We start from the raw sequence: 22,327 nt of genomic DNA, 5'->3' as shown, positions 1-22,327 counted from the left end.
AAATTTTGAAAAGAAATGTAACAACAAATAAGATGTTAAAGAAAATGAAAATTAAAAAGAAAAATATATAATTTATATATAAATCTTCAATTTTATTATAACTATAAATTGCTACTCAATTTTGAAATTAATTTGAAATTGATTTTAAATTGAAAACTCCTTTTTTAATATAGTATAAATTTAAATTACCTATAATAATTACAAATATGATTCAAAATATGAACTTGAATCGGGCTAAATAAACTTTTAGTCACAATTTTTCGGTAGAACTAAAATCTGTTTGACATTATTGAACGGGTCAACTACCACTCATTGATACGACGTCGTAAGGCCAAAGCCTAAAACCTTGCAGGACAGTTTGGACTTTGGAGGACGCACTTTTCTCCAAACGACGACGTATGATCTACTCTACTACATACAGTACTCCCTTCCCTCACAGTAAACTAAAGGCGCAAAAACAAACCCTCCCTCCCCCCAAACTGGCAGCTTTCTCTCTCACCTTTTCAATCGCCGGCTGAATTTCGCCGGAAAATCATCTCGGCTCGGCCTGCTGATCCGATCACATAAGCGCAAGTTTCAAGCGGCTACTTTTGACCATTTATTTTATGAATATATACATATTTTCTAGGGGATAACTAAATAAATTTTATTTAATGGAGGACGATTATTACATGAGCGACAACAGCGAAGATAGAGATGAATCTTACTCGTCCGACAGAGAGGAGGAATCGCTCGACGGACTCGAGAATAAGGATCGCGATGCTCAATGGGTATCATCGAAAGCCCCTTCGTGCAAGGTACTTGCATTCAAGTGTAGGTTTTTATGTGTAGTCCAATGCATGTGGATTAAAAAAAAAAATGGGGTTCAAAAGTTTCACTAGGAACAGTTCTGATTGGATGATTTATTAGCTTTTGATGGATTGTTGTTTATGAAAATTCAGGGAAATTTCTAGTGCATTGATACTCTATCATGCCTTTGAAGGTTAAAATTACTGAATCTTCGGCTTTTGAGAATGAATCTTGAAATATATTTTGTATACTTGGTTCCTTTGCAGGAACCCCTTCCTGTTGGAGTAGGCTTGCCAATGTAGTATGAACAGTTGCACATTTTTTTCATACCGCAGTAAATATGTTTTATCTGAATTTGGAATCGTAAAGAAGCATGAATTTCTAACCATAAACCGATATTTTACTATCAATAACGCTTTTCTCTTTCTTTTCTATTAAGAGATGCTGTGTATATTTTTCATTCTGTGGCTATTTGATATTTGGCTTTATGTTTTATGGCGTTTTTCATTCTGACGTTATAGTGAATATGAATAGTAATTTATGGGTTTATTTTACTGATATGGAATTTGTGTTGTGCTTTTCAGGTGATTACAAGAGAGTCTCTGTTGGCTGCACAGGTAGAAATGAATTTGCATGGATAAGAGTAGTCTTTATTTTAATGTTTTGATTTGCTTTATCATGTGTTCACTTTGATTGCTTAACTCCATAAAAAGTCCAATTATGAACAAACGAAAGGTAGAACTTCTAAAATAATTTCTGATTACGAAATAGTAATGTGTTGTCTTAGCTACATATATGAAAAGTTCATATTTTAGCTAGAGAAACAATAATATCCTTAGTAAAGGCTTGCACTTCTTCCTTTTAATCACTGGTCTAGTGATTCCCCCACCAAATCTTCGATTTATATCCCTACTCGACCACCCCACCATTTTTCCCTTTTTCTCAACCACCTGCCCAAAGATTTTTTTCCCCCCCATCTTCTATGCAAGAATGGTGAATGAAGCAGAAAGGAAGTATAATAATGAGAAATAATCAGAGATTTACGGTGGCATCTAAAATAACATTCTGTCTCCCCTTTTTCTTTCTTTTCTTATTTTTTGTCAAAACAAGGACTGAGATTTTGAGTTTTGTGCAGACAGAAGATTTGGGGAGAGTGATGGACTTGTTCTCAGTGAGAGAACACCATGCCAGAACTCTACTCATTCATTACCGCTGGGATGTTGAGAAAGTGATTGCAGTTTATGTTGAGAAGGGTAAATCTGGCATTTTTGCTGAAGCAGGGGTTACCTTGGCAGAATTTGTTGACCTTGACCCAGAGGAGTCTACATCTACAGTAATGTGCTATATATGTATGGATGATGTGCCTGCAAAAGATGTAACGTTAATGGACTGTGGCCATTGCTTTTGCAACAATTGTAAGAGTCTTTACTTTAATGTTTCTATTTGGAACTTGCAAAGTGTCATAGCTAACTAACTCAAGTTTTTTCTCTGTAGTTGGTCATTCCATCGGTTCATTTTAGCATTTTACTGTGCCTCCATTGATACTTGTTCACACTCTCTCTTAGCTGTTTCCATACAGATTATTTTGCTTTTCTTTGGAACAGTAAATTGTTGCTCTCAATTAGATATTTGGTATTTTGTTTTCAGGTTGGACAGAGCATTTCATTGTCAAAATTAACGAGGGTCAAAGCAAGCGGATGAGGTGTATGGCTCATAAGTGCAATGCTATCTGTGATGAAACTATTGTTAGAAGGCTAGTTAGCGCAAGACATCCAGATCTAGCAGAGAAGTTTGACCGCTTTCTTCTTGAGTCGTACATTGAAGACAACAGAATGGTCAAATGGTGTCCCAGTATACCCCATTGTGGGAACGCAATAAGAGTTGAAAATGATGAATTATGTGAAGTTGAATGTTCTTGTGGTATGCAGTTCTGTTTCAGTTGCGTATCAGAAGCACATTCCCCTTGTTCATGCTTGATGTGGAAGCTTTGGAGTAAAAAATGCCGGGATGAATCCGAGACAGTCAACTGGATTACGGTACATACACAGCCTTGTCCCAAGTGTCACAAACCTGTTGAGAAGAATGGTGGTTGCAATTTAGTTAGTTGCATATGTGGACAGGCATTTTGGTAAGTATGCTTTGTCCTGTCACTTTCTCATTCCTGTTACTTTGCTCACCTTAATATGACTGCTGCAGTAATTTTCCAGACTGTATGACTCCTTCTCATTCATTGCATGATACTTATGACGTTTAATTGCTTATTATTGTGACACATGCTTTTTCTTTTTCCTGCTATTTCTAGTAGTCGCCTTTCCTGCTGAAGATGAACCTGTTGCACCATCTGTCTTTCTGATTTTATTTCCTTCTGTAGTTGGTTGTGTGGCGGAGCTACTGGACGAGACCATACCTGGTCCCATATTGCTAATCATAGTTGTGGTCGATACAAAGAAGACGGCGAGAAGAAAGCTGAGCGTGCAAAGAGAGATCTATATAGATACATGCATTATCATAATCGTTATAAAGCTCATACTGATTCCTTTAAGCAGGAATCTCGGCTGAGGGAGACCGTAAAGGAAAAGGTGTCGCATTTGGAAGCTCGGGACTTTAAGTTAAGGGAATTTAGCTGGGTCTCTAATGGACTCTACAGGCTCTTCAGATCAAGACGAGCTCTTTCATATTCATATCCATTTGCTTTCTACATGTTTGGTGACGACTTGTTTAAAGATGAGATGACGGAAAAGCAAAGGGAAATAAAACAGCATTTATTTGAGGACCAACAGCAGCAGCTAGAGTCAAATGTCGAAAAGCTATCCAAATTTCTCGAGGAGCCATTTAATGAGTATCCTGAGGATCAAGTCATGCAGATAAGGATGCATGTCATTAATCTCTGTGTGGTCATTGATAGCCTATGCAAAAAAATGTGAGTTGAATTGTCAACCAAGGCTTTATCTTTACAGTGAACTTGAAGCTTATGATATTCCTACTTTTACAGGTACGATTGTATTGAGAACGAGTTATTGGGTTCACTTGAATTCACCATGCACAGTATAGCGCCTTACCATTCAAATGGCATTGAGAAGGCTGAGGAGCTGACTGTTGGATGGAATGCTCAAGCCAGCAGCAATAGTAAATGTCAGAAAGAAGCTGACCGATCTAATGGTAAAGTGGTTTAAATTTCACTTTCTTGTCAAGAACTATGGTGGGTGGGGGTAATGCTTTTCAAGTCTTGGGTACAACAGTAATGTCTAATGTGGAATAGTTTCAAATTATGTGTTCTTTAGTTAGGTTGTATGTTTTAAAAATTGTGAGGTGATTGAATTATTTGTCTGAAAGTTTAGATCAGATATCACTTGTAAGTTTCTTGTTAAGTATAGTATAAAAAAAGGTTGGGGGGGGGGGGGGGTTATTACAAAATTTATACAAACAAGTTCAGTTTGACTTGTATGAAAGAGGATAACCACACGAAGTAGTCTGAAGATTACTTCTTCTCCTGAGGTAATACTCCATTCAATATGTTGTTTTGTAACCTAGTTAATTCAATTTGTTAACAATGTGCAACACATTCATTAATAGCTTAGTAGGATTTATTGCTGCTCTGATTCTAAATTGCTAATATCTTCTAAAACTGAGAGTGTAGGAAACAATTATGTGAAAGGGTCTTGTGTGTGCGCATATTTAGATGATCAGTTTTCTCGTCCAATTCCTGCAAATGCAGTTTTCCATTTGTTGTTGGATTTGTAGTGCTAGGCAGATTTGTATTTAAAAACTTTTTCTTGCAGAGGGTTACATTCGATGTGCTTTCTGAAGCCTTCAAATCCTTATTCAACTGTGTAAGTTCCAACTGAATCTGGATATTTATTAGTCAACTATCTTGTGGCGAGAGGATAATCTTGCTCATACGTGTTGGTTTGATGGATCCAAGACAACTGATATACTAGCTGAGATATAATGATACTTTTAGTATACATGTTTGTTGGCGAATGTTAGCAGAAGTAGTTGAATGCTTGCACGCTCTCATGACAATCTATGGTGCGTTTTGTAGGACACTCAGCAGGAGTAGACCAGGCATCGACATCTGGGACTTCGGATGAGAGTCTAGAGTTTCCGCGGAAGCGTCCCAGAAAAGAAAGTTCTGCAGACACACTGTTTGATCTCAACCTACCCGCGGATGCTCATTAAGCAGATCCTTAGACTAATTTTTTGTCCAGAACCTAACGGAGCGGCGTATGTGACATGGATAATCCTCTCATTACCATTTCTTTTACTCCGTAGACAATTTTAGGAGAAGATTAATTAAACTATGTATAGTGTGGTCTTGTTTGGGCTCTTGACATTGGTGAATAATTGTGTATATTGCTGCTAGAGTCCATATGCTGCGGCATGTATATGTGGAGGGGGGCGGCATAAGGCGGAGATTGGAATATTTAGTATGTATTTCAAACATGATTTTGGGATTTAGCTTTTGAGGAGATGCGCAGGCGCAACACATCGTCTATTTAGTAAAATACATCATATTATTTTCTTGAAAGTTAAGTTTGTGGTCGAAAATCAAATATATTGACGAACGTCGACCACAAATTAGTTTTTAGCCACTTCCCATCTTTTTTATTTCGTTTTTTACAGGTTATTAACATACCATGTTCCCTGTTTCAATTCAGGAATTATTTAGTTAATGGATTCTTTTTAGTTCATAATATTTCATTAATGGATCTCTTTGTGTGATGGCTATTTTTATGAGACGTTCTTTTGTATTTTACTACACCTGTTTTTATACATTTACCCAGTAATGATGTCAAATTCATGGTACCACATGCATCTTCAACAAGAGAGCATAACTGAATATGATCAACAAATGAAATTATTCTCGAAATAGTAAAATCAATCTTATGAAACTAACGAGAAGTAATTCGTTGATAAAAAAGACAATGAATACATCTCACGGTAACAAGAAGTAATTTGTTATGGAACCACGTGTATTGTGATCTTCACGGTATGCATACAATTTCACTTTATATGAAATGGAAAATGGTGACGGAAAATAGATCGTGAAATGTACACCTCAATATTATTCCATAACCGACGCAATGATTATCAAAGAAAGCGTAAAAGCATTTGAAGCTCAGTATTCAGTGAAGTTTGCAATTGTACAGACACTTACAGTTGATGGTGGAGTAAAATCAGTAGATCAGAGTCCACGGTTATCCTGAAGATCCACCGCCGACTGCATTCCAGCTGGAACTTGAGCTTCAGCAGCACAGATACCACGATCCCAATCAAAGTGACTGCATGAGGACCGTTGGATTTCAGAAGAACTGCTAGCTTCTACACTGTACGGCTGATGATGCATCATGTGCGGAAAGGGAGACGACAATCCATGGATCACAATTTTGCTGTTGTGCAGCAGATCGATGGTGGTAATCTTCACGTAGTTTATCTTCATCGGCGCTGAAGGTCCGCCGCCCCCACCGGTTGTCACCACCAGGTTGTTTGCAGCGTCCAGAGTAGGCAGCGACGTCGACGGCGGTAAGGTCACCAGATCGGCCGCCGTCAACCGCCTGTTCGGTACCACGTGGAACCGGAAGTTGGACAAGTAGGCATTACCTCCACCGGAGAAGATCGCGGTGTCATCGATCGCGAAAACCGTCATCGCCTTCAGCTCGGTGAGCTCCGCGTACTTGATACGCATCGCGAGGGAGACGACGCTGTATCCAGTGGCGCGGAGGCGGATGATGGCGTCCTTCAGCATCAGGCGCATGATGAAGAGCGACGGCGGCGGCGACGCCATTGAGGAGAGAGAAGGCGAGGGGAACGACAAAGACGTCATCCTCTCGACGTTGCAGGAGAGCGGCGAGAGGTGGGAGACGAAGCCTTGCAGGCCGTGGATGACGACGAGGCCGTTGTTGAAGACGTCAGGGCTGGTGATCTCGACGCCATTGACGAAGACCTTGTCCTTGCTGTTGCTGGTGATGGTGAGGCAGCGGTTCGGAGCGATCGTCTCGATTTTGGTGCCGAAAGTTAGGGTTTGGAGGAAGTGGAGAGGGTAGAGGCCGGGGATAGAGAGCTCCTGGAGGAGGAGAGGGAGGGAGCAGGACGGACAGGTGAGGAGAGAGGCGTCGGAGGGGGCGAAGATGGTGAGCGGCGTAGTGGCGGAGAGGTTGGCGGTGACGGTGGCGGAGGAGAGCTCCTGGAAACCGAGTGTGGAGAGGATTGTGGCGAAGAGAGCTGGGGGATAGGTGTGAGTCGGCGTAAGGAATGCGGCGGGGGAAGGAGAGATGGAGGGGGTGGGGCTGCCGTCGAAGGCGGAGGCGGTGGAGATGAGCAGGAGGAGGACCAGTAGCGCTGGGAGCTGGAAGCGCAGAGGAATCGCCATTGGAGAGAATTTTTGTGAGAGTTAATCTGAGTGTGGATTTGCGGTTACTGAGATGGATCGGAGGTATATATACAGAAGAAGAAACGGAGGGAGCAGTTTGTTAGAGGGATCATCCTATGTGGAACCCCGTGATTGGCTGAAACGCGTCGTTGTTGTTGTGCTTGTGCATTGTGAGTGTTTCTGTTGCAGCTGAATTCTGTAGAGAGAGATACAGAAAAATGGAGGGAAACTGAGTAGGAGTTTGGTGCAGGGAAGATTCTAGTTCGACTCACCTCATACTGATTGGCCGCTTACTATGACGTCGTTGTAGATATTAGGGCAATTCGCGGGCTACACAATCTTCACCCAAGTTTATAAAAAAAAGGATTAAATTTGCCTCAAGTTTTTGGTTCGAGAGCTCTGTAAGCATCCCCAGAGCTTTGAAGAGTTCATAAAACTCCTCACTTTTACATTTTAATTTTAGCACTGTTTGGGGATTGATCAGTTTGATTCGATTCTGAACTAGTTGTTATTCTTCTATTGTCGAAGTAGGAAAGCCAGATAGCATATGCATAAATCTTGTTGAAAAATATCATATTGACTTTGTGTCAACATATTTTACTCATGCAAATTATCCATTTATTTGGCTAATTACGTCCATCTCTATTAGTTGGACTTGGATCCACTAGTTGAGGTTGCCAAACTTGTCAGTTGTCAGCTCTGCTGAAAATATAAATGCATGTAAAAACACTCTTGATTATTGCTGAAATTATTCAAGATGCTTAAACTGTAAATCTAGTGTGTGAAATGATGATTGTTTACTTTTACCGTCCTTTAAAAATTCTGGATCAAGATCTCCTAACTTGTTGAAGTTGGTTATATAAAAAGGAATTCTAGTTTTGCGTTAAACATGAAAATCACATTATCGAAAGCCAGCCATGGCACTTGTACATTTTTTGTCAACCTCCACTTCCACTCAGTAATTTACAATTTCTGCCTAGATCATCAACGCAGAAACAGCAATGGCAAGTAAGCTCTAGCTGAAATGGAGTACTGCCAAAAGAAGTTGCTCAAACAGAGGATGATAGTGATCTCCTTCCTCTGCTCAAAAATGGGGGACTCAAAGGGGTAAACACTATTTTAAGTTTGGTTGGTGCTGAAGATATGGAATAGTGAGTCAATCTTATTCCTCCCTCCCCTTTTTCCACTTATTTTATTTGAAGTTTGATTAGCCTTTGAGGTTCAGGTAGAGACAACTTGTGCAATCATTAGAGCTATGTATCATAGTGAGCTCACACCTTGAACCAACTTTTTATAATTAAGTGGACAAACAATTCAGCACACTCAAACAGACATACATAGAGAGTAATTTTTCCGGCGCTCTTCTAGCTTCTGTGGGAGCTTCAATCATCAACTATGAGCATCTTGAAAATCTACAACATTGGATCTACTTCTGCCAAGCTCAACTGCGCTTATCTCTCTCTAAATTCGTTTTCCTTTACTCCCACTCCCACTGGTCCGGCAATGACAGTTTTAACGTTGCAGTTCAATTATAGCTTATCATGGCTTGGAAGGGATACTTCAGACTGTTACACAACTCCTTGGGCTCCAAGATGTAAGCTCAAGATCTGTCATTAAAAAATTACCATCTTTTTAGTTATGTTATTTCAGTTTTGTGTGAACTCGTCTTAAGGCATAGACGAGACTGGAAGAGTGGAAGTGGAAACCTTCACTGAAGAGGAAGAAGCTTTGGTAACAAGATCGTGGAATGTAATGAAGAAGATTTGGGGCTCAAGTTCTTTTTAAGGTGATCAAGCCTTTTCATCATTCTGTATCCTATCATTCTTTTTACAACAAATTAAAGAGAAATGAGAAAATAAAAATACTTGATGTGAAATTCTCAGGATCTTTGAGATAGCGCCGTCTGCAAAGAATCTTTTTACATTCTTGAAGGATTCAGACGTTCCTGTTGAGCTCAAACCTCATGCCGTCACAGTTTTTGTCATGGTATATATGCCTTGTATTTTGTCCTGTTTTTCGAGTTCAGTTTAATCTGTCTTAATATTTTGTGTGTGTGAAACTTCATTTCTTATACCCAACATAGTTTGTATCCATTCCTGCAGTCAAACACCATTTGTGTGTGTGAAATTTAGGGGCAGAGAAAAATTTATCTTGTACCCTACAGTCTATATTTTTTATTCAATTTTTTTGATTGCATGTCGTATATTGTATTACACATTATGGAAAGTGATTAATTGGGACCTAGATAGAATTGAATTGCATCAACTTAACTGCGTCATGGAATTAAATATTGCAGACTTTTGAATCAGCTGTGCAACTTAGGAAAAAATGGAAAAGTTTCTGTGAAGGATTCAACTGTTAAGGATTTGGGGGCTCCGCACTTTATAGCTATGGTGTGGTTGATGAGCATTTTGAGGTACATTCTCTAAGGAATCTGATTTTTTTTATATTTTTTTTTGTATTTTTGGGAAAATGGTGGTTGGTTAATATGCAAAATCTTTTGTTTTTGATGTTTCAATCTTGTATTTCGTGTTATTATTGCATAAAATATCATGCATGGAGATACTAGATTGAAATATATTTCTATTGTAGAAAGGAAAATGAGGACACTTGAGCCTTGGAAGCTATCTATTTTGTAAATAACACCTAATTCTAGGAAAAATGTGTATTTTACAGTAATGTTTACAAATCAATAAGCCGAAAAGTACTATGAAGTGCTTTTATTTTATATAGAAAATATATTTACTTGCTGAGCATTAATGAATTTCTATTTCCAGAAGATTATGGTTGTGGTGTAATATTTGAAAATATTTTGAGTTTAGGTTACAAAATATGCATTGTTGGAAACAATGTGGTCGTCGGAGATGAAGAGTGCTTGGTCCAAAGCAGGGCCGGCCCTGAGAGGGGGCGAGGGGCCAGGGTCAAAAATTTTAAAATATATCCCATTAGTTATAGGTATTATGTATACTAAAAAATATTTGATTTATTGGTTTTGGATCCAACAAAAATTATTGTCAAATACTATTAAATCATTAACTATTCAAGGAGATAAGATCTCGTCTCTTTCAACGTATTTCTTGAAAAAAAAACTCTTCTTCTTTATCAAATCGTTGCTCAATTTTCCAAAAAATAAGAATGGTTAAGGTAGTCTTTTCAATTTACTTTTTCTTACCGTTGAATCATTAATATAGTTATATAAATAAAAGAAACCATGATTATTCTCTTATACCATTTTATTTCTTGATTATCTTTCTAATTGTCCAAGCAAAAAAAAAATTACATTGCAATTTGCAAATTCAGAAGGTAGGAAACCATTTTGGAACACCTCAAAAATTCACCAAAACTTAAACTTGCTCAAAACGTATTTGAGATTGTCAATTTCTCAAAAAAGATTGAATGGTTTGATAATATTATGTATCGAAAAATAAATTTTAGATAATATAGATTTGAATGATGTTAGAGATGATTTTGCAAGTAAAAATACTAGACAAAATTATTTTTTTTTATAAATAATGAATATTTTTTTCTTTCTGAATGTACGCGCACTTAATATATTAGAGCAATTATGCTCCTATATTTCTCTCTAAAGCTTCCCTATTTAATTTTAGGATCTCGATTTTATAAATGCATACACCAGATCTCCTATTTTCTACATAAAAATAATAATTATGTGTGGGCCCTACTAATTATATAAGCTTAAAATAAATTTAGGGTGGGTGTAAATTTAAGATTGAATTTAGGTAGGTGTAAAATTTTTTATGGGCCCCATCCAATTTAGGGGATCTGCTGGATGCATTTTTTTTTATCTCATTTTCAATTGTTTTAGCCTAAATTTAGAGTTAGTGATACATTTAGGTGATCTGCTGGGAGTGCTCTTAGGAGCCCATTTTTATAGTTTCGGTTCTTTATTATTCCGCATTAATTTCCTAATCTCGAGTCTATGATTGATCAGATGGAATATATTCTAGAGTTCTATCACAACAAAAAACTACTTTTTTACCGAGGGATTTTTCACTCGGTAATCATAATATATCCGTCGGTAATTTCAGTTGCCGAGAGATTACCGATATAAAACGGACGTCGTTAATTTCAATGTCGGTAAAATTTTACCGAGTGATAGTTTCCGTCGGTAAAGTTTACCGAGTAATTACCGAGGCAAAACTCGCTCGGAAAATACTGCAAATTGGCCGACATTTTTGCCGAGGGATTTTTCCCTCGGTAATCCCTCGGTAATTTGTGATGATTTTTGAAAAAAAAATACATATCAAGCTACGACAGCCTATTTTTCATCAATACAATTTGAACAATAAAAAATAGCTGAATTAAATACAGGGGGGATGCGAAATGTCCTTAATGTGATGAGTCGGGATCTTGAGCATGCTCACGACAGACAAGATCTGGACCACATTCCCTCCTTGAGGGTTGTTGAAAGTGGAAGAGGATGAATTGGAGGGAGACATGAATGATGATGATTCATTGAAATGGTGATTGGGATTCTCATAGATTGTTGACATGTTGAATCCATTTGCTTGCTGTGTGCGTTCTTGCTGCATCATGGCCTCAATTCCTATTGGTGTTTGTGAGTATTGCAACATACCTCCTCCTTCAAGAAATTATACAATCACATTAAGGTAAGAGAAGAAAGAAATATGCATAGCTACTTCAAATTAGGCCTATATGATCAGCTCAAAAACGCAGTTTTTTACTGAAGTTGTTTGCAGCAGAATATGTACCTCAACTCAGATGATCTGCTCCTAGTCTCAATGTGATCATAAGTCAGAGAAGTCAATTCTTTTTCTCAAAGAATTAGTTCAAAATGCTAAATATAGTTTATGGCATACCGACTGATTCAGAAGATCATTTTGAAAGTTTGATTCTGTTTCAGTTTCTTGAGCTACCTGCAATATTCCACAAGCAAACAAAAGTTGAGACCAAACAAACCTAAATAGAATACAAATAACATACAAACTACAGCATAAACAGAAACTACTTATCTGACTTGCAATTTCGCATAAGCTATATTAGAAGAAAAGCTGCAGTTTTCATCCAAAAGCAATACCCTGAATACATAAAATGCTTGATGCTAACAAAAATAAATTAGGAAAAATATTCGCATTAGGCAATTAAAGGTAATAAATTAGCATCTAGTGCTAGTAATACTAAAAACTTGTTAAATCATTACCTTTGAAGGATCATTGTTTGTCTTCCAAAGTCTATCAAATAATCAAATAGAACTGAATGACCAAAACACATAAAATTATCAATCAGTGCACATAAAATAAATATTACACTATTTTTTATATATAAGTAAAATCCGATATTTCCCAATCTCTTGAAGTACCTTGAAGTTTTCTCTAATCTCTGAATTATTCCAGAGAATCTTTTCTGTTACAGGGAAGCGGCGGAGAGACGAGGTGGTAGAGTGGGAATGAGTGGCGGAGTAGCAACGGGCGGCGGGTGGCCAGTGAGCGGCGAAATCGAAAGGAGCGAGCTACGGAGCTAGGGTTTAAATTTTTGGGGAGAGAATATGAGGAAGAAATCGATTAATGTGGATAAATAAAACTTACAGTTATGCATTACCGAGAGAAACTTTCTCTCGGTAAAGTGAATACTAGGTAAATTACTCGATAAATTAGTCAGTAATTTTGAAACGCGCTATCCCTCGCTAAACTCTCGGGAATTCCTCGGTAATTACCGAGGGAATTGTTTTACTCGGAAATCTCTCGGTAAAAAATTATTTTCTTGTAGTGTATATTATTTTTGTTTGGTTGCATTTGTATTTGACAGTATTGGGGCAAACCAGGCCCTTATTTGTATTATATTTATGGTTATATATGGTAGGTGTGTCTTGAAATGTGCGTGAAGATTACACGGATTTTTATTTTTAACATTTATTTTGCATAATTGAATATTTTTTATTATAAAGAGTAGGATTTTTTTAATCTTAAATTTTTAATAAAAGATGAATTAAATAAAATTAATTTAAATGATAGAATTAATCAAAGATCTTAAAATATTTCAAAGTTTTAATTAATTTAAATAAACATGAATTGATCTTTATTATTTTTATCTATTAATCTTTAGGATTATTTATTTTTTTCTATTAAGTTTCGAGTCCAAGGAAGAAGGATTTTTTATTTATGTATCTTACTAAATAGAAATAAAAACTCGTTTTGGCCACCACCTCTTCATCGATCAGTTGTTTTCTGTTTTGATAATTTTTTATTTATCTTTCTCAATAGAAATAAAAAAAAAACTCGTCATTCCTTGAAATAAAAGATCTTTGGTCACTTTCCGTGTTAGAAAACATTATTAAAAGTCTTTTATATGAAAAACAATTTTAAAATAAATCTGTCTTGATAATCAAGACAAAATGTCAAAACATGTCCCCAGCATATGACAATCAATCATTTGAGCCTTAAGATCCTTTGTCCACAGCATGTATTTTATCTTGAACCAAAATTTCTTTTTTATTTTTGAAAATAGGATTTTAAATATGATATCTTGCTACCTGTAATATATATATATATATATATATATATATATATATATATATATATATTCTATTTGTATGTACGTAACACGTAAGTGAAAATTTCACTTGTCTGACGATATTGATTTAGACTTATAATTAAGGAGATGATTCCGATGAGTAAAATAATTACATATTATTGGTTTTTCTATTTCTGTTTACATTTTAATCCCCATCATTTTCGCCGTTGACCAATTTAACTTGCACAAGGCAAATATATTACTTATGCTCGTTGCACATATGCAATTAGTATTAGTATAGCGTTCAAACTCATTCGTTTTGATTTATTTCATTTTGAGAAAAGCTTGGATATTTAATTTAAGAAAATGTAATAACACGATTACAATAATTGTACACACAAGTGCACTCAAAGAGCAATAAGACAGTTAAACGGAACTATCTATGAATTAAACCATCAGCACTTTATGTCATGGTCATTAGTATTCTTGAATATATATATATATATATATATATCCAATCCATTGCTCGACTAAAACATAATTAATTTGATAATATATATAATCTATTTATAGCATAGATCTTTTTCGAGGATCACAAAGTTAGAAAACAAAAAATTAAAAGAAGATCTATCAACTTCTTCCACAAGAAAAACTATAGAAGCAGCCAATTCATGCAAGAAATCAAGAATGAGTAATATTCATCCTTGATATTGAAATAACTTACAAACTCCCTAAAATAACAAACAATTAAATCTCAAGACTTTGTACCAACCCAACATTTTCAATCTTCAAGTATTGCAGTAAGCTTTGCAACAAACTTGTTTGGGGCGGCCCCAGCTCCGCCCTTCCCTCGGCCCCTTCTGCCGCCCTGATCTCCGGCGAGGAGCGGCATCTCCTTCTCACAAAACAACGCCGCCGGTTCAGCTCGTCTCGATCGGATTCGGAAACAACAGCAGCAGCTACTTATAATCCGATCATCATCATCATCATCTCTAGCCTTACTCGCCAGAGCTACACTCGCTTTCAAGGCCAACACCGCCATGTCCTCCGCCTGCAGGCGCACGTTCCGCCACGCCAGCGGCAGCTCGAAATAGATCTCCCCCGGCTGCAGCACCTCGTTGCCGCCCATCGCGGCCGGGAACTCGCCGAATTCCATCTCGTCGGAGCTGCATATGAAGCAATCGGAATCTCGCGGCAGCAATAGCGAAACCCTAACCGGCCATAGAAATTCTTGGAGTTGGCCGCCGACGAGGATTAGTTTTGCTGTGAGAGTGGATCTTGACTCGCATGATCTGTAATTTCCCATGAATTTGGGAGCAAAGGAATAAGGAATTTGTGTGAAGAATAAAATCGAATTTTGGTACTTATTTATATAGTGGGAAATTGAGATGCGTTGCATGCATTTTTCAAACAATTATTTTCATTGTTGTCACGTCGTTTCATCCGTCCTTGTTTGGACTTAAATTGAGGGAGGACCATATTTGAATTTTGATTGCTAAATCAACTACTTCCAATAAAAATATTATTGATAAAACATCAAATCATATATAAAAGATTCACTGTCCATCAATTAGTTTGCTTACCTTATTAAACAATTTTTCATGATACCCTTCACAAAATTATATAGTTCGTTTGTAAACAAATTTATGAATTGAAAGAGTGTTTGACTAAGCTTGTTTGATTTTATATTAAGAAGTTGTTCGAGTATTTAAAATTAAAATAATTTAATTTTTTTTATGAATAATTGTCTTATGATCAAATGATTAAAACAAAAGGAGTTAATTAGTTGACGTGATTTTTCGTTTTAAAAATAAATTAGAATCTCTTTACTTTTATAAAAGGTGAGTGCTAACTGAACCTCATTAACTATATATTTTTTTTCTTGTGAAAACCTTTAATTAATCACGTTGCAATATATACGTTTGAAGTTAGTTTTAATAATTAACAAAGTATGTTAGAAAATATTGCTTGCTTGAACGAGCACAACGGAAAACAGATTCGGGAATATAAAACATTAAACTGAATTGAAATAACAATTTTTTTTTGAGGAAAGAATTGAAATAACAATTAAAATAAACTTGTTAGAAAAGAGTATATATAAAATTGAGTTGAAGAGAATCTCTATTCGTAAGATGAGATATGTTTTGATAATGCTCATAATTTAACGTGTCGTGTTCTCAAAGATAAAATAACTCCGTCTTGTAGATAACAGTAGCTACATATCGACGAGCTCTGACGAACTGAAACGAGGCGAGAATATAGCGTTGACTAATTAAGTTATTTGAAAGTACACGTAGTTTTAATTGATGCAGATTTCCGTGATGTGTTTATATTGCAAATTAAAGATTTTCCTTTTCATGGGTACACACAAGACACAACTTATGGGGCCGGGAGACTACATGTACTAAAACCTCATTAATGTAGGAGGGTCTTCTGAGTTATGGTCGGACATAACTCCCAAGAGATTATCGGCGTAACGCCCAATGCCGGATGCTGAGGCTGGGTAGGCGGCGCGCGTACATGAGCTTCATAGGCCATCACTTGTGCACATAATTATTATATGTATCAATGTAATAAACTTATATATATGATTATTTAATGCTAATTAATTACTGTGAGATGACATGAACTAATCTTTAATGCTTATCACTTTATCCCACAACTCCACATTTAAGTAATCAACTTTAATTAACTATTTCTCACTTAACGCAAATTGGCAGCATGCGGAGGAACAATTGGCAGCCTCTAATTAATTATATTACGTGTGCAATGTAATAACTTATATATACATGATTGGTTAATACTAATTAATTAATATGAGATAAACATTAATTAATTTTTTTAATCCCACAACTTCAAATTTCAATAACCGACTTTACAAATTGATTTTTTAAGTAATCTCTAAAAGCAAGTTTTCAATAAAATAAAAAGGGATATTTGCCGTAAAATACACGAACTTTCAACAAATTCTGATTTTTCCCATAATCTTTAAAATTTGAAAAAAAAATACACAATCTTTCTATTTTTTCTGATTTTTCCCACGGGCATAAAACACTCTCAAATAGAAGTTGATTTTAGGACTTTTGACTTATACTTTTTGATACATAAGCGTGGGGATAATAAAGGTGTCATAATAAAGCCGACGTACATGTTTAGGTATAAAAAAATCTAAGTCAAAAGCTCAAAAATCAATTTCTATTTGAGAGTATTTTATGTCCATGGGAAAAATTAGAAAAAATCGAAAGATTGTGTATTTTTTTTTAAATTTTAAAGGTTATGGGAAAAACCAGAATTTGTTGAAAGTTCGTGTATTTTACGGCAAATATCCCAAATAAAAAATATTTTTTATTTTTTGTGTTTATGGAAAGCCGCTGCCGTTATGTTCAGATGTAAATTGTACCTAGAATGCATTTGCTGGTACTCAAACCCGGATCTATTGCTTGGAACTTAATTGAAAGACAATTATGTGAATATTGAGTTTAATAAATAATTATTATTTACATACAAATAATAAAAATCAATTAAGGCGAACGTCTGCCTATAGTTTGATAATTAAATCTAAATAAAATCCGAAATGTGTACACACGTAATTCTTGTGCATCATGAATTCTTCACATATATATATAGTTTAATAAAAGGGAAAATTGCATGTAAATACATAAATTTTGCTCAAAATTCATATTTAACGTCAAATTAGAATTTTATAATTAAATACACCAACTTTATAAGTTGTTCAATATTGACGCCGATTTCATTTTTCTCAAATTTTAAAATGACGTAGCTCTACGAGGCTCGCTGGCACACGCCTTTTAGTTCACCGAACAAATAACAAAACGAAATGAAATCCTAACTTCACGTCATTTTTTCCGATCATCGGAAATGAAATTGGCGTCAAAATTGAACAACTTGCAAAGTTAGTGTATTTAATTGTGAAGTTCCACGTCAAATATAAATTTTGAGCAAAGTTTGTGTATTTACATGCAATTTTTCAGTCTCCGCACATAACTCGCAACCTCCACGTGGCATTGCATGGTAATGTCAAAACTCAAAGGTCCCAAGTCCCCGCACAATAATGTTATTTCAGTTGCCTAACCCTAAATCTAATGTTATCTCAATAAAAATGTTAGTATTTCAGTTGCCACTGATATTATCAATTCACCATTTATTTATATCAAAGTCATATTTGACGACGAATCTATTTATTTTAGCTCTCACATTTAAGAACTGATAATGACATAAATCAGCTCGGCTTCTCACAAAAATTAAGTTACGCGTGTCGCTAATTGCCAAGTAATTAGGGTCAATTGTTTCTGGCGCCGTTGTTGGAAAATATAGGCGTACCCACGAATTTGATTCCACTTCTAATTTGATCAAAACGTTCGCACTAATTCATAACACACACGTGGCTCTTCTTTATCACTAGTTTGTTTTAATTCTCTCGGATTTATCTCATCAATTTAAATACCAAACCTCACATACACCCATTATTTTTCTGTTAAAAAATATCTAGAAACTATTCCTTTAGTATGAATTAAAAATTTGTTTGGATGAGCTTGATTTGAGGTCTTGGGTAAAAGATATGAGATGTATTGTTGACTATAGCATGTGATGTGATACGATATATTAGAACAATATATATATATATATATATATATCTTGTATTGTAATTCATATATGTACATAAATGGAAATAGTAATAGGCATGGATGGAATAGAATGAATTTGGACTATTTGGAGATGAGGGAAGCGACGAGGCCGGCGATGAGGGCGGTGGGATCTCCTAGGACAGCGGACACCACAAACTGTAGCGCCAGGGCCGCCATCTCGCAACATTTTTGAGCTTTACCGCCTTTGGTTTTGGTGTGATTGACATGAGTTTCGAGCGTGGCTTTGAGGCTGGGGATTCGCCGCCCAACCCCACTCCCATCTCCATGGTACAAGTCGTGCCAGCTGTCCACCAACATGTCCATCACGCACGCCACGTGGAGGTTGTACTTGTTGCATGAGGATCTGTAGCTCCAGCTCCTCCCCTTCCTCCCACATCTGAATCACTTGCAATCTTCCACTTTCTTACCAAATTTTCAAATCATTCTTGACTTAATTAACTTTGAAAAAATAAAAACTTATCATCTCACACATTCAGGACTTTTTTTTTCTTTTCTTTTTTTTGACTTGGGGGACAATACTTAGGGATGAGCAGAAACCGAACCGACACTGAAAACCGAACCGGATTGGTGCGATTCGGTCCCAATTCTATTAGTTCGGTTTTCGGTTCGATTTTGAAAAGTAAAAATCGAAATTTTTTGGTCTGGTGTCGGTTTCCATTTTTTGGTTCGGTTTTAAACCGAACCGAACCGATACATATTAATATTTTATTATATATAATTATTTTTCTACTTTTTTAACCTAAAACTAAAACTCTAATTCATAATTATAATATATAATTATTTATCATGTTCATGGTGTGGGGATTTGACATTTGAAATTTGTGTATTTTACATTATTTTACAATTTTTAATTGGTATTTTCGAAAAAAATAAAATAAAAAAAATTGCATCGTTCACCGAACCGAAACCGATGGTTTTATCGGTTCGGTTTCGGTTCGATTCTGAACCCCCAATTGATGCAGTTCGGTTCCAATTTTAACCATCGATTCGATTTTCGATTTTGAGTTTTTGATTCAATTTTGCACCGAACCGAACCGATGCTCACCCCTATACATACATTCAGGACTGAAAATACAAAATGTTTTTTTCATATGGGTTAGGCCTAGTCTTTCACATCCCAGCGCATTACTTGGTAACCCATTTTTCTGAAATAACCTTTCAAGGCCTACTATAAAATTAAAGCCCAATTCAATTAATATGACTACATACTAGTAGCTGTGAATTCCTCTATTAAAAAAATACAAACTTAATTCTACGGCTGACAAAATGTTGCAAAAATAATTACTTCTTAAATTCATTCCAACCCTGAATTTAATCGAAAATACGAAGTCGATGAGAAGTAGGATATAAATATAAAGTTGATTTTAATTAGCATAACACAATGATGCAAAACCAAAAAAACCATACATTAATTCGCCGAGATCAAATTGATACGTATTGTAAATTAATAGGATGTGGCAAAAGAAGGCTGGCATAAATTTATTATCTAAATCTTACAAATATCAATGTATTAATATGTCGAAAAATATCGAGGAGTACAAGTGAAGTAAAATGACAAAAAACTATATTCCCTCCTAACCAAAACTCACAAATACTATTTATGAACTCTTTCATTTTTTTATATATAAATAACTAGCAGACAGAACTTACATTGTACGTGTAATTAATATTATTTTATTTAATAATCTATTATTTTAAAAAATATATTAATTCATTACTTTTATTAGATAATTTGAATGGATATATTTATCTATAAGTCTTATCAATAGCTATAGATATATATCACATAGATTAAGTATATAATATATATTCTTATAAATATATAATATATAAAATAACCTTAAACTAAAATATGTAATTGGGATAAAATAGAGAATCCACAAATTGTGTCTTAGGATGTCTTAACCTCTTTTTCTATTAGACAGTGATAATTAAAATTAGAAAAAATGGAATGTACCTGTGGCAGGGGGCGGTAACTTTAGCGTACAAAAACAATTTGATGTCTGCATCGTGGTGCATCATCGGCAGCTTAGCGCAGCAAGGGTGGAGGTCGAAGCCACACAGCTTGCAGTGATAAACGAACCCCGTTACTCGCCTCTCGCACGCGTTGCAGCAACGCGCCTCCGTCCCCGGCGGGCGGCTGAGGAACTGGAACGAGCACTTTGGGTAGAAGGGGTGGAGGAGGGTGGGAGAAGGAACGGCGCAGTGACTGTGGAGGTCGAAGTCGCAGGCTGCGCCGCCGCACTTGTAGGACGAGCCGATGCCCACCTCCTTGCAGCCGTCGCATTTGAACGGCGCCTCTGCGTATCCGACTTTGAGAGTGTGGTGGTGGGAGATTTCTTTGTATTTCATGCTTATGGTTATGGCTTACTCCCATCAACTTCTTTCCACCTTTTCATTTATAAAATTATATTGCTGCTATTTTTTATTTTATATGTTGTGGAAACAAGGAACTACAAGTTGTTTTAATTGGAGTTTTAAATTAATTAATTTGATTGAGTGGTATGTGGGTAAACTAACGATGATATTGGTAAATAAGGGATAATAATATTGAGCATTATAATTAAGTGGCCGGTTACATGAATGGAATAAGGATTTATTGTAATTTTGAATTGATTAATTTGGTTAAATAGAGGGTTTAGTAATGACAATACTAGTAAATAATGAGCAATAATAAAGGTTATAATTAGTGTGATATATTTACTGAAAATGATAATATAAAATATGAGTAAGTTTTTTTGGGACTAACTAAAATAATAAAAAAGAGGGTAATATTTTCAGGAACGAAGGGAGAATATTAAATGAAATATATAACTGATTTTTCTAATATGTAATGAATCGAATTGTGCATATATTTCATATGAATTTTTGTCCATTAATTTAGTTACATTGAAGGATAAATATGTCGTCTAATTGATGCACGTTTTGGCGGAAAGACATGCACAAGTATATATATGTGCATTTCACAATATTATGGAAGGAATAAATTCATGGTTACATTTCATGCCATGGTTTTTTTTTTTTTTTTTGATTATATAGTATATAGTAGTAGTATTTTTTTATCTTTTAAGTCAAGATCCAAGCAAGAAAGTGGGGCTCGGGTGCATAACGAATAAAGTATACAAGAATTGGAATTTTCACTTTACATTATTTCTCCAAATGCACTATCTCCTTGATAAAGTTGAAACCATATCCTCTTTAAATACGTACAGAATATCATGTGAATTTAAATTTTATTGAGATTATATGATCCTATTTACTTTTTTTCATTGCTCTGGGCATTTGTTTCACTAATTACCAGCATACAGCTGGGAGCGTCATGCATTTAATTTTATTTAGTATATACTCATCATGTATAATTCAATTAAACTTACTATATAGTTGGTGAGACTTTTAGCAAAACAAATTCTCAAAGGAAAAAAAAAAGCCGAAGAAACTATATGTAGAATAATATACTTATATACTACATCGGATAACCCTCTCATTCATCTACGTGCGTGCGTATGCGTGTCATGAGTGTGTGCGTGCACAAAATTTTAACCACACTTGTATATATAAACTTCAGTTAACCTCGTTACTAGTTGAAGTTTGTAAGTATTATTTGGAATCTTTACTTTAACTATCTAAGAAATTTTATTAAAGCAAATTACATAACTTATCTGAAAGTTCATTTATTAACAAATGTGAAAAACTGAGTTTGTAATTCACATATATATGGAGTAATATATATTTGATGCATATATGTATTAAAAAAATACTTAACACCTTAAATTATGCATCAATATATTATTTTATTTATTATTTTAACTACATATAATAAGTATTTTTTTTATTAAAAAGAGGTTAAATTTAATTTATATATATATATATATATATATATATTTAACTCCATAATTTTAATGTGTGATAACTGTAAAGAAAAGTCACACACTTAACTACAGTTCAAACATACTTATGTCAAAATGAAACATTTTCATACAGATTATGTCTGAGCTGAGAAAATTAAAGG

General features: G+C 35.3%; 4 protein-coding genes, 1 long non-coding RNA gene and 1 pseudogene across 7 annotated transcripts; 2 read left to right on the top strand and 4 right to left on the bottom strand.

Moving 5' to 3' along the window:
- The first annotated feature begins 359 nt into the window (after positions 1 to 359).
- LOC131000836 (probable E3 ubiquitin-protein ligase ARI2) lies at positions 360 to 5,317 on the top strand. 2 transcript variants are annotated; one of them, XM_057926941.1, is made up of 8 exons: positions 373 to 797; positions 1,374 to 1,406; positions 1,925 to 2,204; positions 2,437 to 2,917; positions 3,161 to 3,709; positions 3,782 to 3,948; positions 4,569 to 4,619; positions 4,832 to 4,975. In XM_057926941.1, the coding sequence occupies exons 1-7, from the start codon at positions 654 to 656 to the stop codon at positions 4,592 to 4,594; spliced, it is 1,680 nt and encodes a 559-aa protein (XP_057782924.1). In that variant the 5' UTR covers positions 373 to 653; the 3' UTR covers positions 4,595 to 4,619; positions 4,832 to 4,975. The 2 variants fall into 2 exon arrangements, with proteins under 2 accessions (XP_057782923.1, XP_057782924.1); XM_057926940.1 differs by lacking the exon at positions 4,569 to 4,619 and having other exon boundaries at positions 360 to 797; positions 4,832 to 5,317.
- A 414-nt stretch (positions 5,318 to 5,731) lies between these two features.
- Positions 5,732 to 7,820, bottom strand: LOC131000857 (fasciclin-like arabinogalactan protein 21). The gene has a single exon (XM_057926978.1). The coding sequence runs from the start codon at positions 7,157 to 7,159 to the stop codon at positions 5,975 to 5,977; it is 1,185 nt and encodes a 394-aa protein (XP_057782961.1). The 5' UTR covers positions 7,160 to 7,820; the 3' UTR covers positions 5,732 to 5,974.
- An 842-nt stretch (positions 7,821 to 8,662) lies between these two features.
- On the top strand, positions 8,663 to 11,129 carry LOC130998065 (non-symbiotic hemoglobin 1-like; annotated as a pseudogene).
- A 793-nt stretch (positions 11,130 to 11,922) lies between these two features.
- On the bottom strand, positions 11,923 to 12,903 carry LOC131000939 (uncharacterized). Its single transcript, XR_009093816.1, has 3 exons — positions 12,501 to 12,903; positions 12,342 to 12,393; positions 11,923 to 12,242 (listed from the first exon to the last, which is right to left on the bottom strand). It is a non-coding gene; the product is annotated as an uncharacterized LOC131000939 (long non-coding RNA).
- A 1,289-nt stretch (positions 12,904 to 14,192) lies between these two features.
- Positions 14,193 to 15,143, bottom strand: LOC131000916 (uncharacterized). The gene has a single exon (XM_057927062.1). The coding sequence runs from the start codon at positions 15,048 to 15,050 to the stop codon at positions 14,433 to 14,435; it is 618 nt and encodes a 205-aa protein (XP_057783045.1). The 5' UTR covers positions 15,051 to 15,143; the 3' UTR covers positions 14,193 to 14,432.
- A 3,129-nt stretch (positions 15,144 to 18,272) lies between these two features.
- Positions 18,273 to 20,853, bottom strand: LOC131000899 (protein VACUOLELESS GAMETOPHYTES-like). 2 transcript variants are annotated; one of them, XM_057927041.1, is made up of 2 exons: positions 20,276 to 20,853; positions 18,273 to 18,716 (listed from the first exon to the last, which is right to left on the bottom strand). In XM_057927041.1, the coding sequence occupies exons 1-2, from the start codon at positions 20,668 to 20,670 to the stop codon at positions 18,494 to 18,496; spliced, it is 618 nt and encodes a 205-aa protein (XP_057783024.1). In that variant the 5' UTR covers positions 20,671 to 20,853; the 3' UTR covers positions 18,273 to 18,493. The 2 variants fall into 2 exon arrangements, with proteins under 2 accessions (XP_057783024.1, XP_057783023.1); XM_057927040.1 differs by having other exon boundaries at positions 18,273 to 18,694.
- Between the last annotated feature and the right edge of the window lie 1,474 nt (positions 20,854 to 22,327).

This window comes from Salvia miltiorrhiza, chromosome 8 (genome assembly GCF_028751815.1).
Source record: "Salvia miltiorrhiza cultivar Shanhuang (shh) chromosome 8, IMPLAD_Smil_shh, whole genome shotgun sequence".
Lineage (NCBI taxonomy): Eukaryota > Viridiplantae > Streptophyta > Magnoliopsida > Lamiales > Lamiaceae > Salvia > Salvia miltiorrhiza.
Note: the sequence above shows the minus strand (reverse complement) of the source record. Positions and strands in the feature narration are given on the sequence as shown.

Bases quoted from the DNA above. Each gene is read 5' to 3' on its own strand.
- LOC131000836 (XM_057926940.1), top strand. From the start codon at position 654: ATGGAGGACGATTATTACATGAGCGACAACAGCGAAGATAGAGATGAA. The intron at 1,407-1,924 runs GTAGAAATGAAT...AGTTTTGTGCAG, and splicing joins AGTCTCTGTTGGCTGCACAG to ACAGAAGATTTGGGGAGAGT. The intron at 3,949-4,831 runs GTAAAGTGGTTT...TGCGTTTTGTAG, and splicing joins AGAAGCTGACCGATCTAATG to GACACTCAGCAGGAGTAGAC.
- LOC131000857 (XM_057926978.1), bottom strand. From the start codon at position 7,159: ATGGCGATTCCTCTGCGCTTCCAGCTCCCAGCGCTACTGGTCCTCCTC.
- LOC131000916 (XM_057927062.1), bottom strand. From the start codon at position 15,050: ATGCAACGCATCTCAATTTCCCACTATATAAATAAGTACCAAAATTCG.
- LOC131000899 (XM_057927040.1), bottom strand. From the start codon at position 20,670: ATGAAATACAAAGAAATCTCCCACCACCACACTCTCAAAGTCGGATAC. The intron at 18,695-20,275 runs GTACATTCCATT...CAAGTGATTCAG, and splicing joins GTTACCGCCCCCTGCCACAG to ATGTGGGAGGAAGGGGAGGA.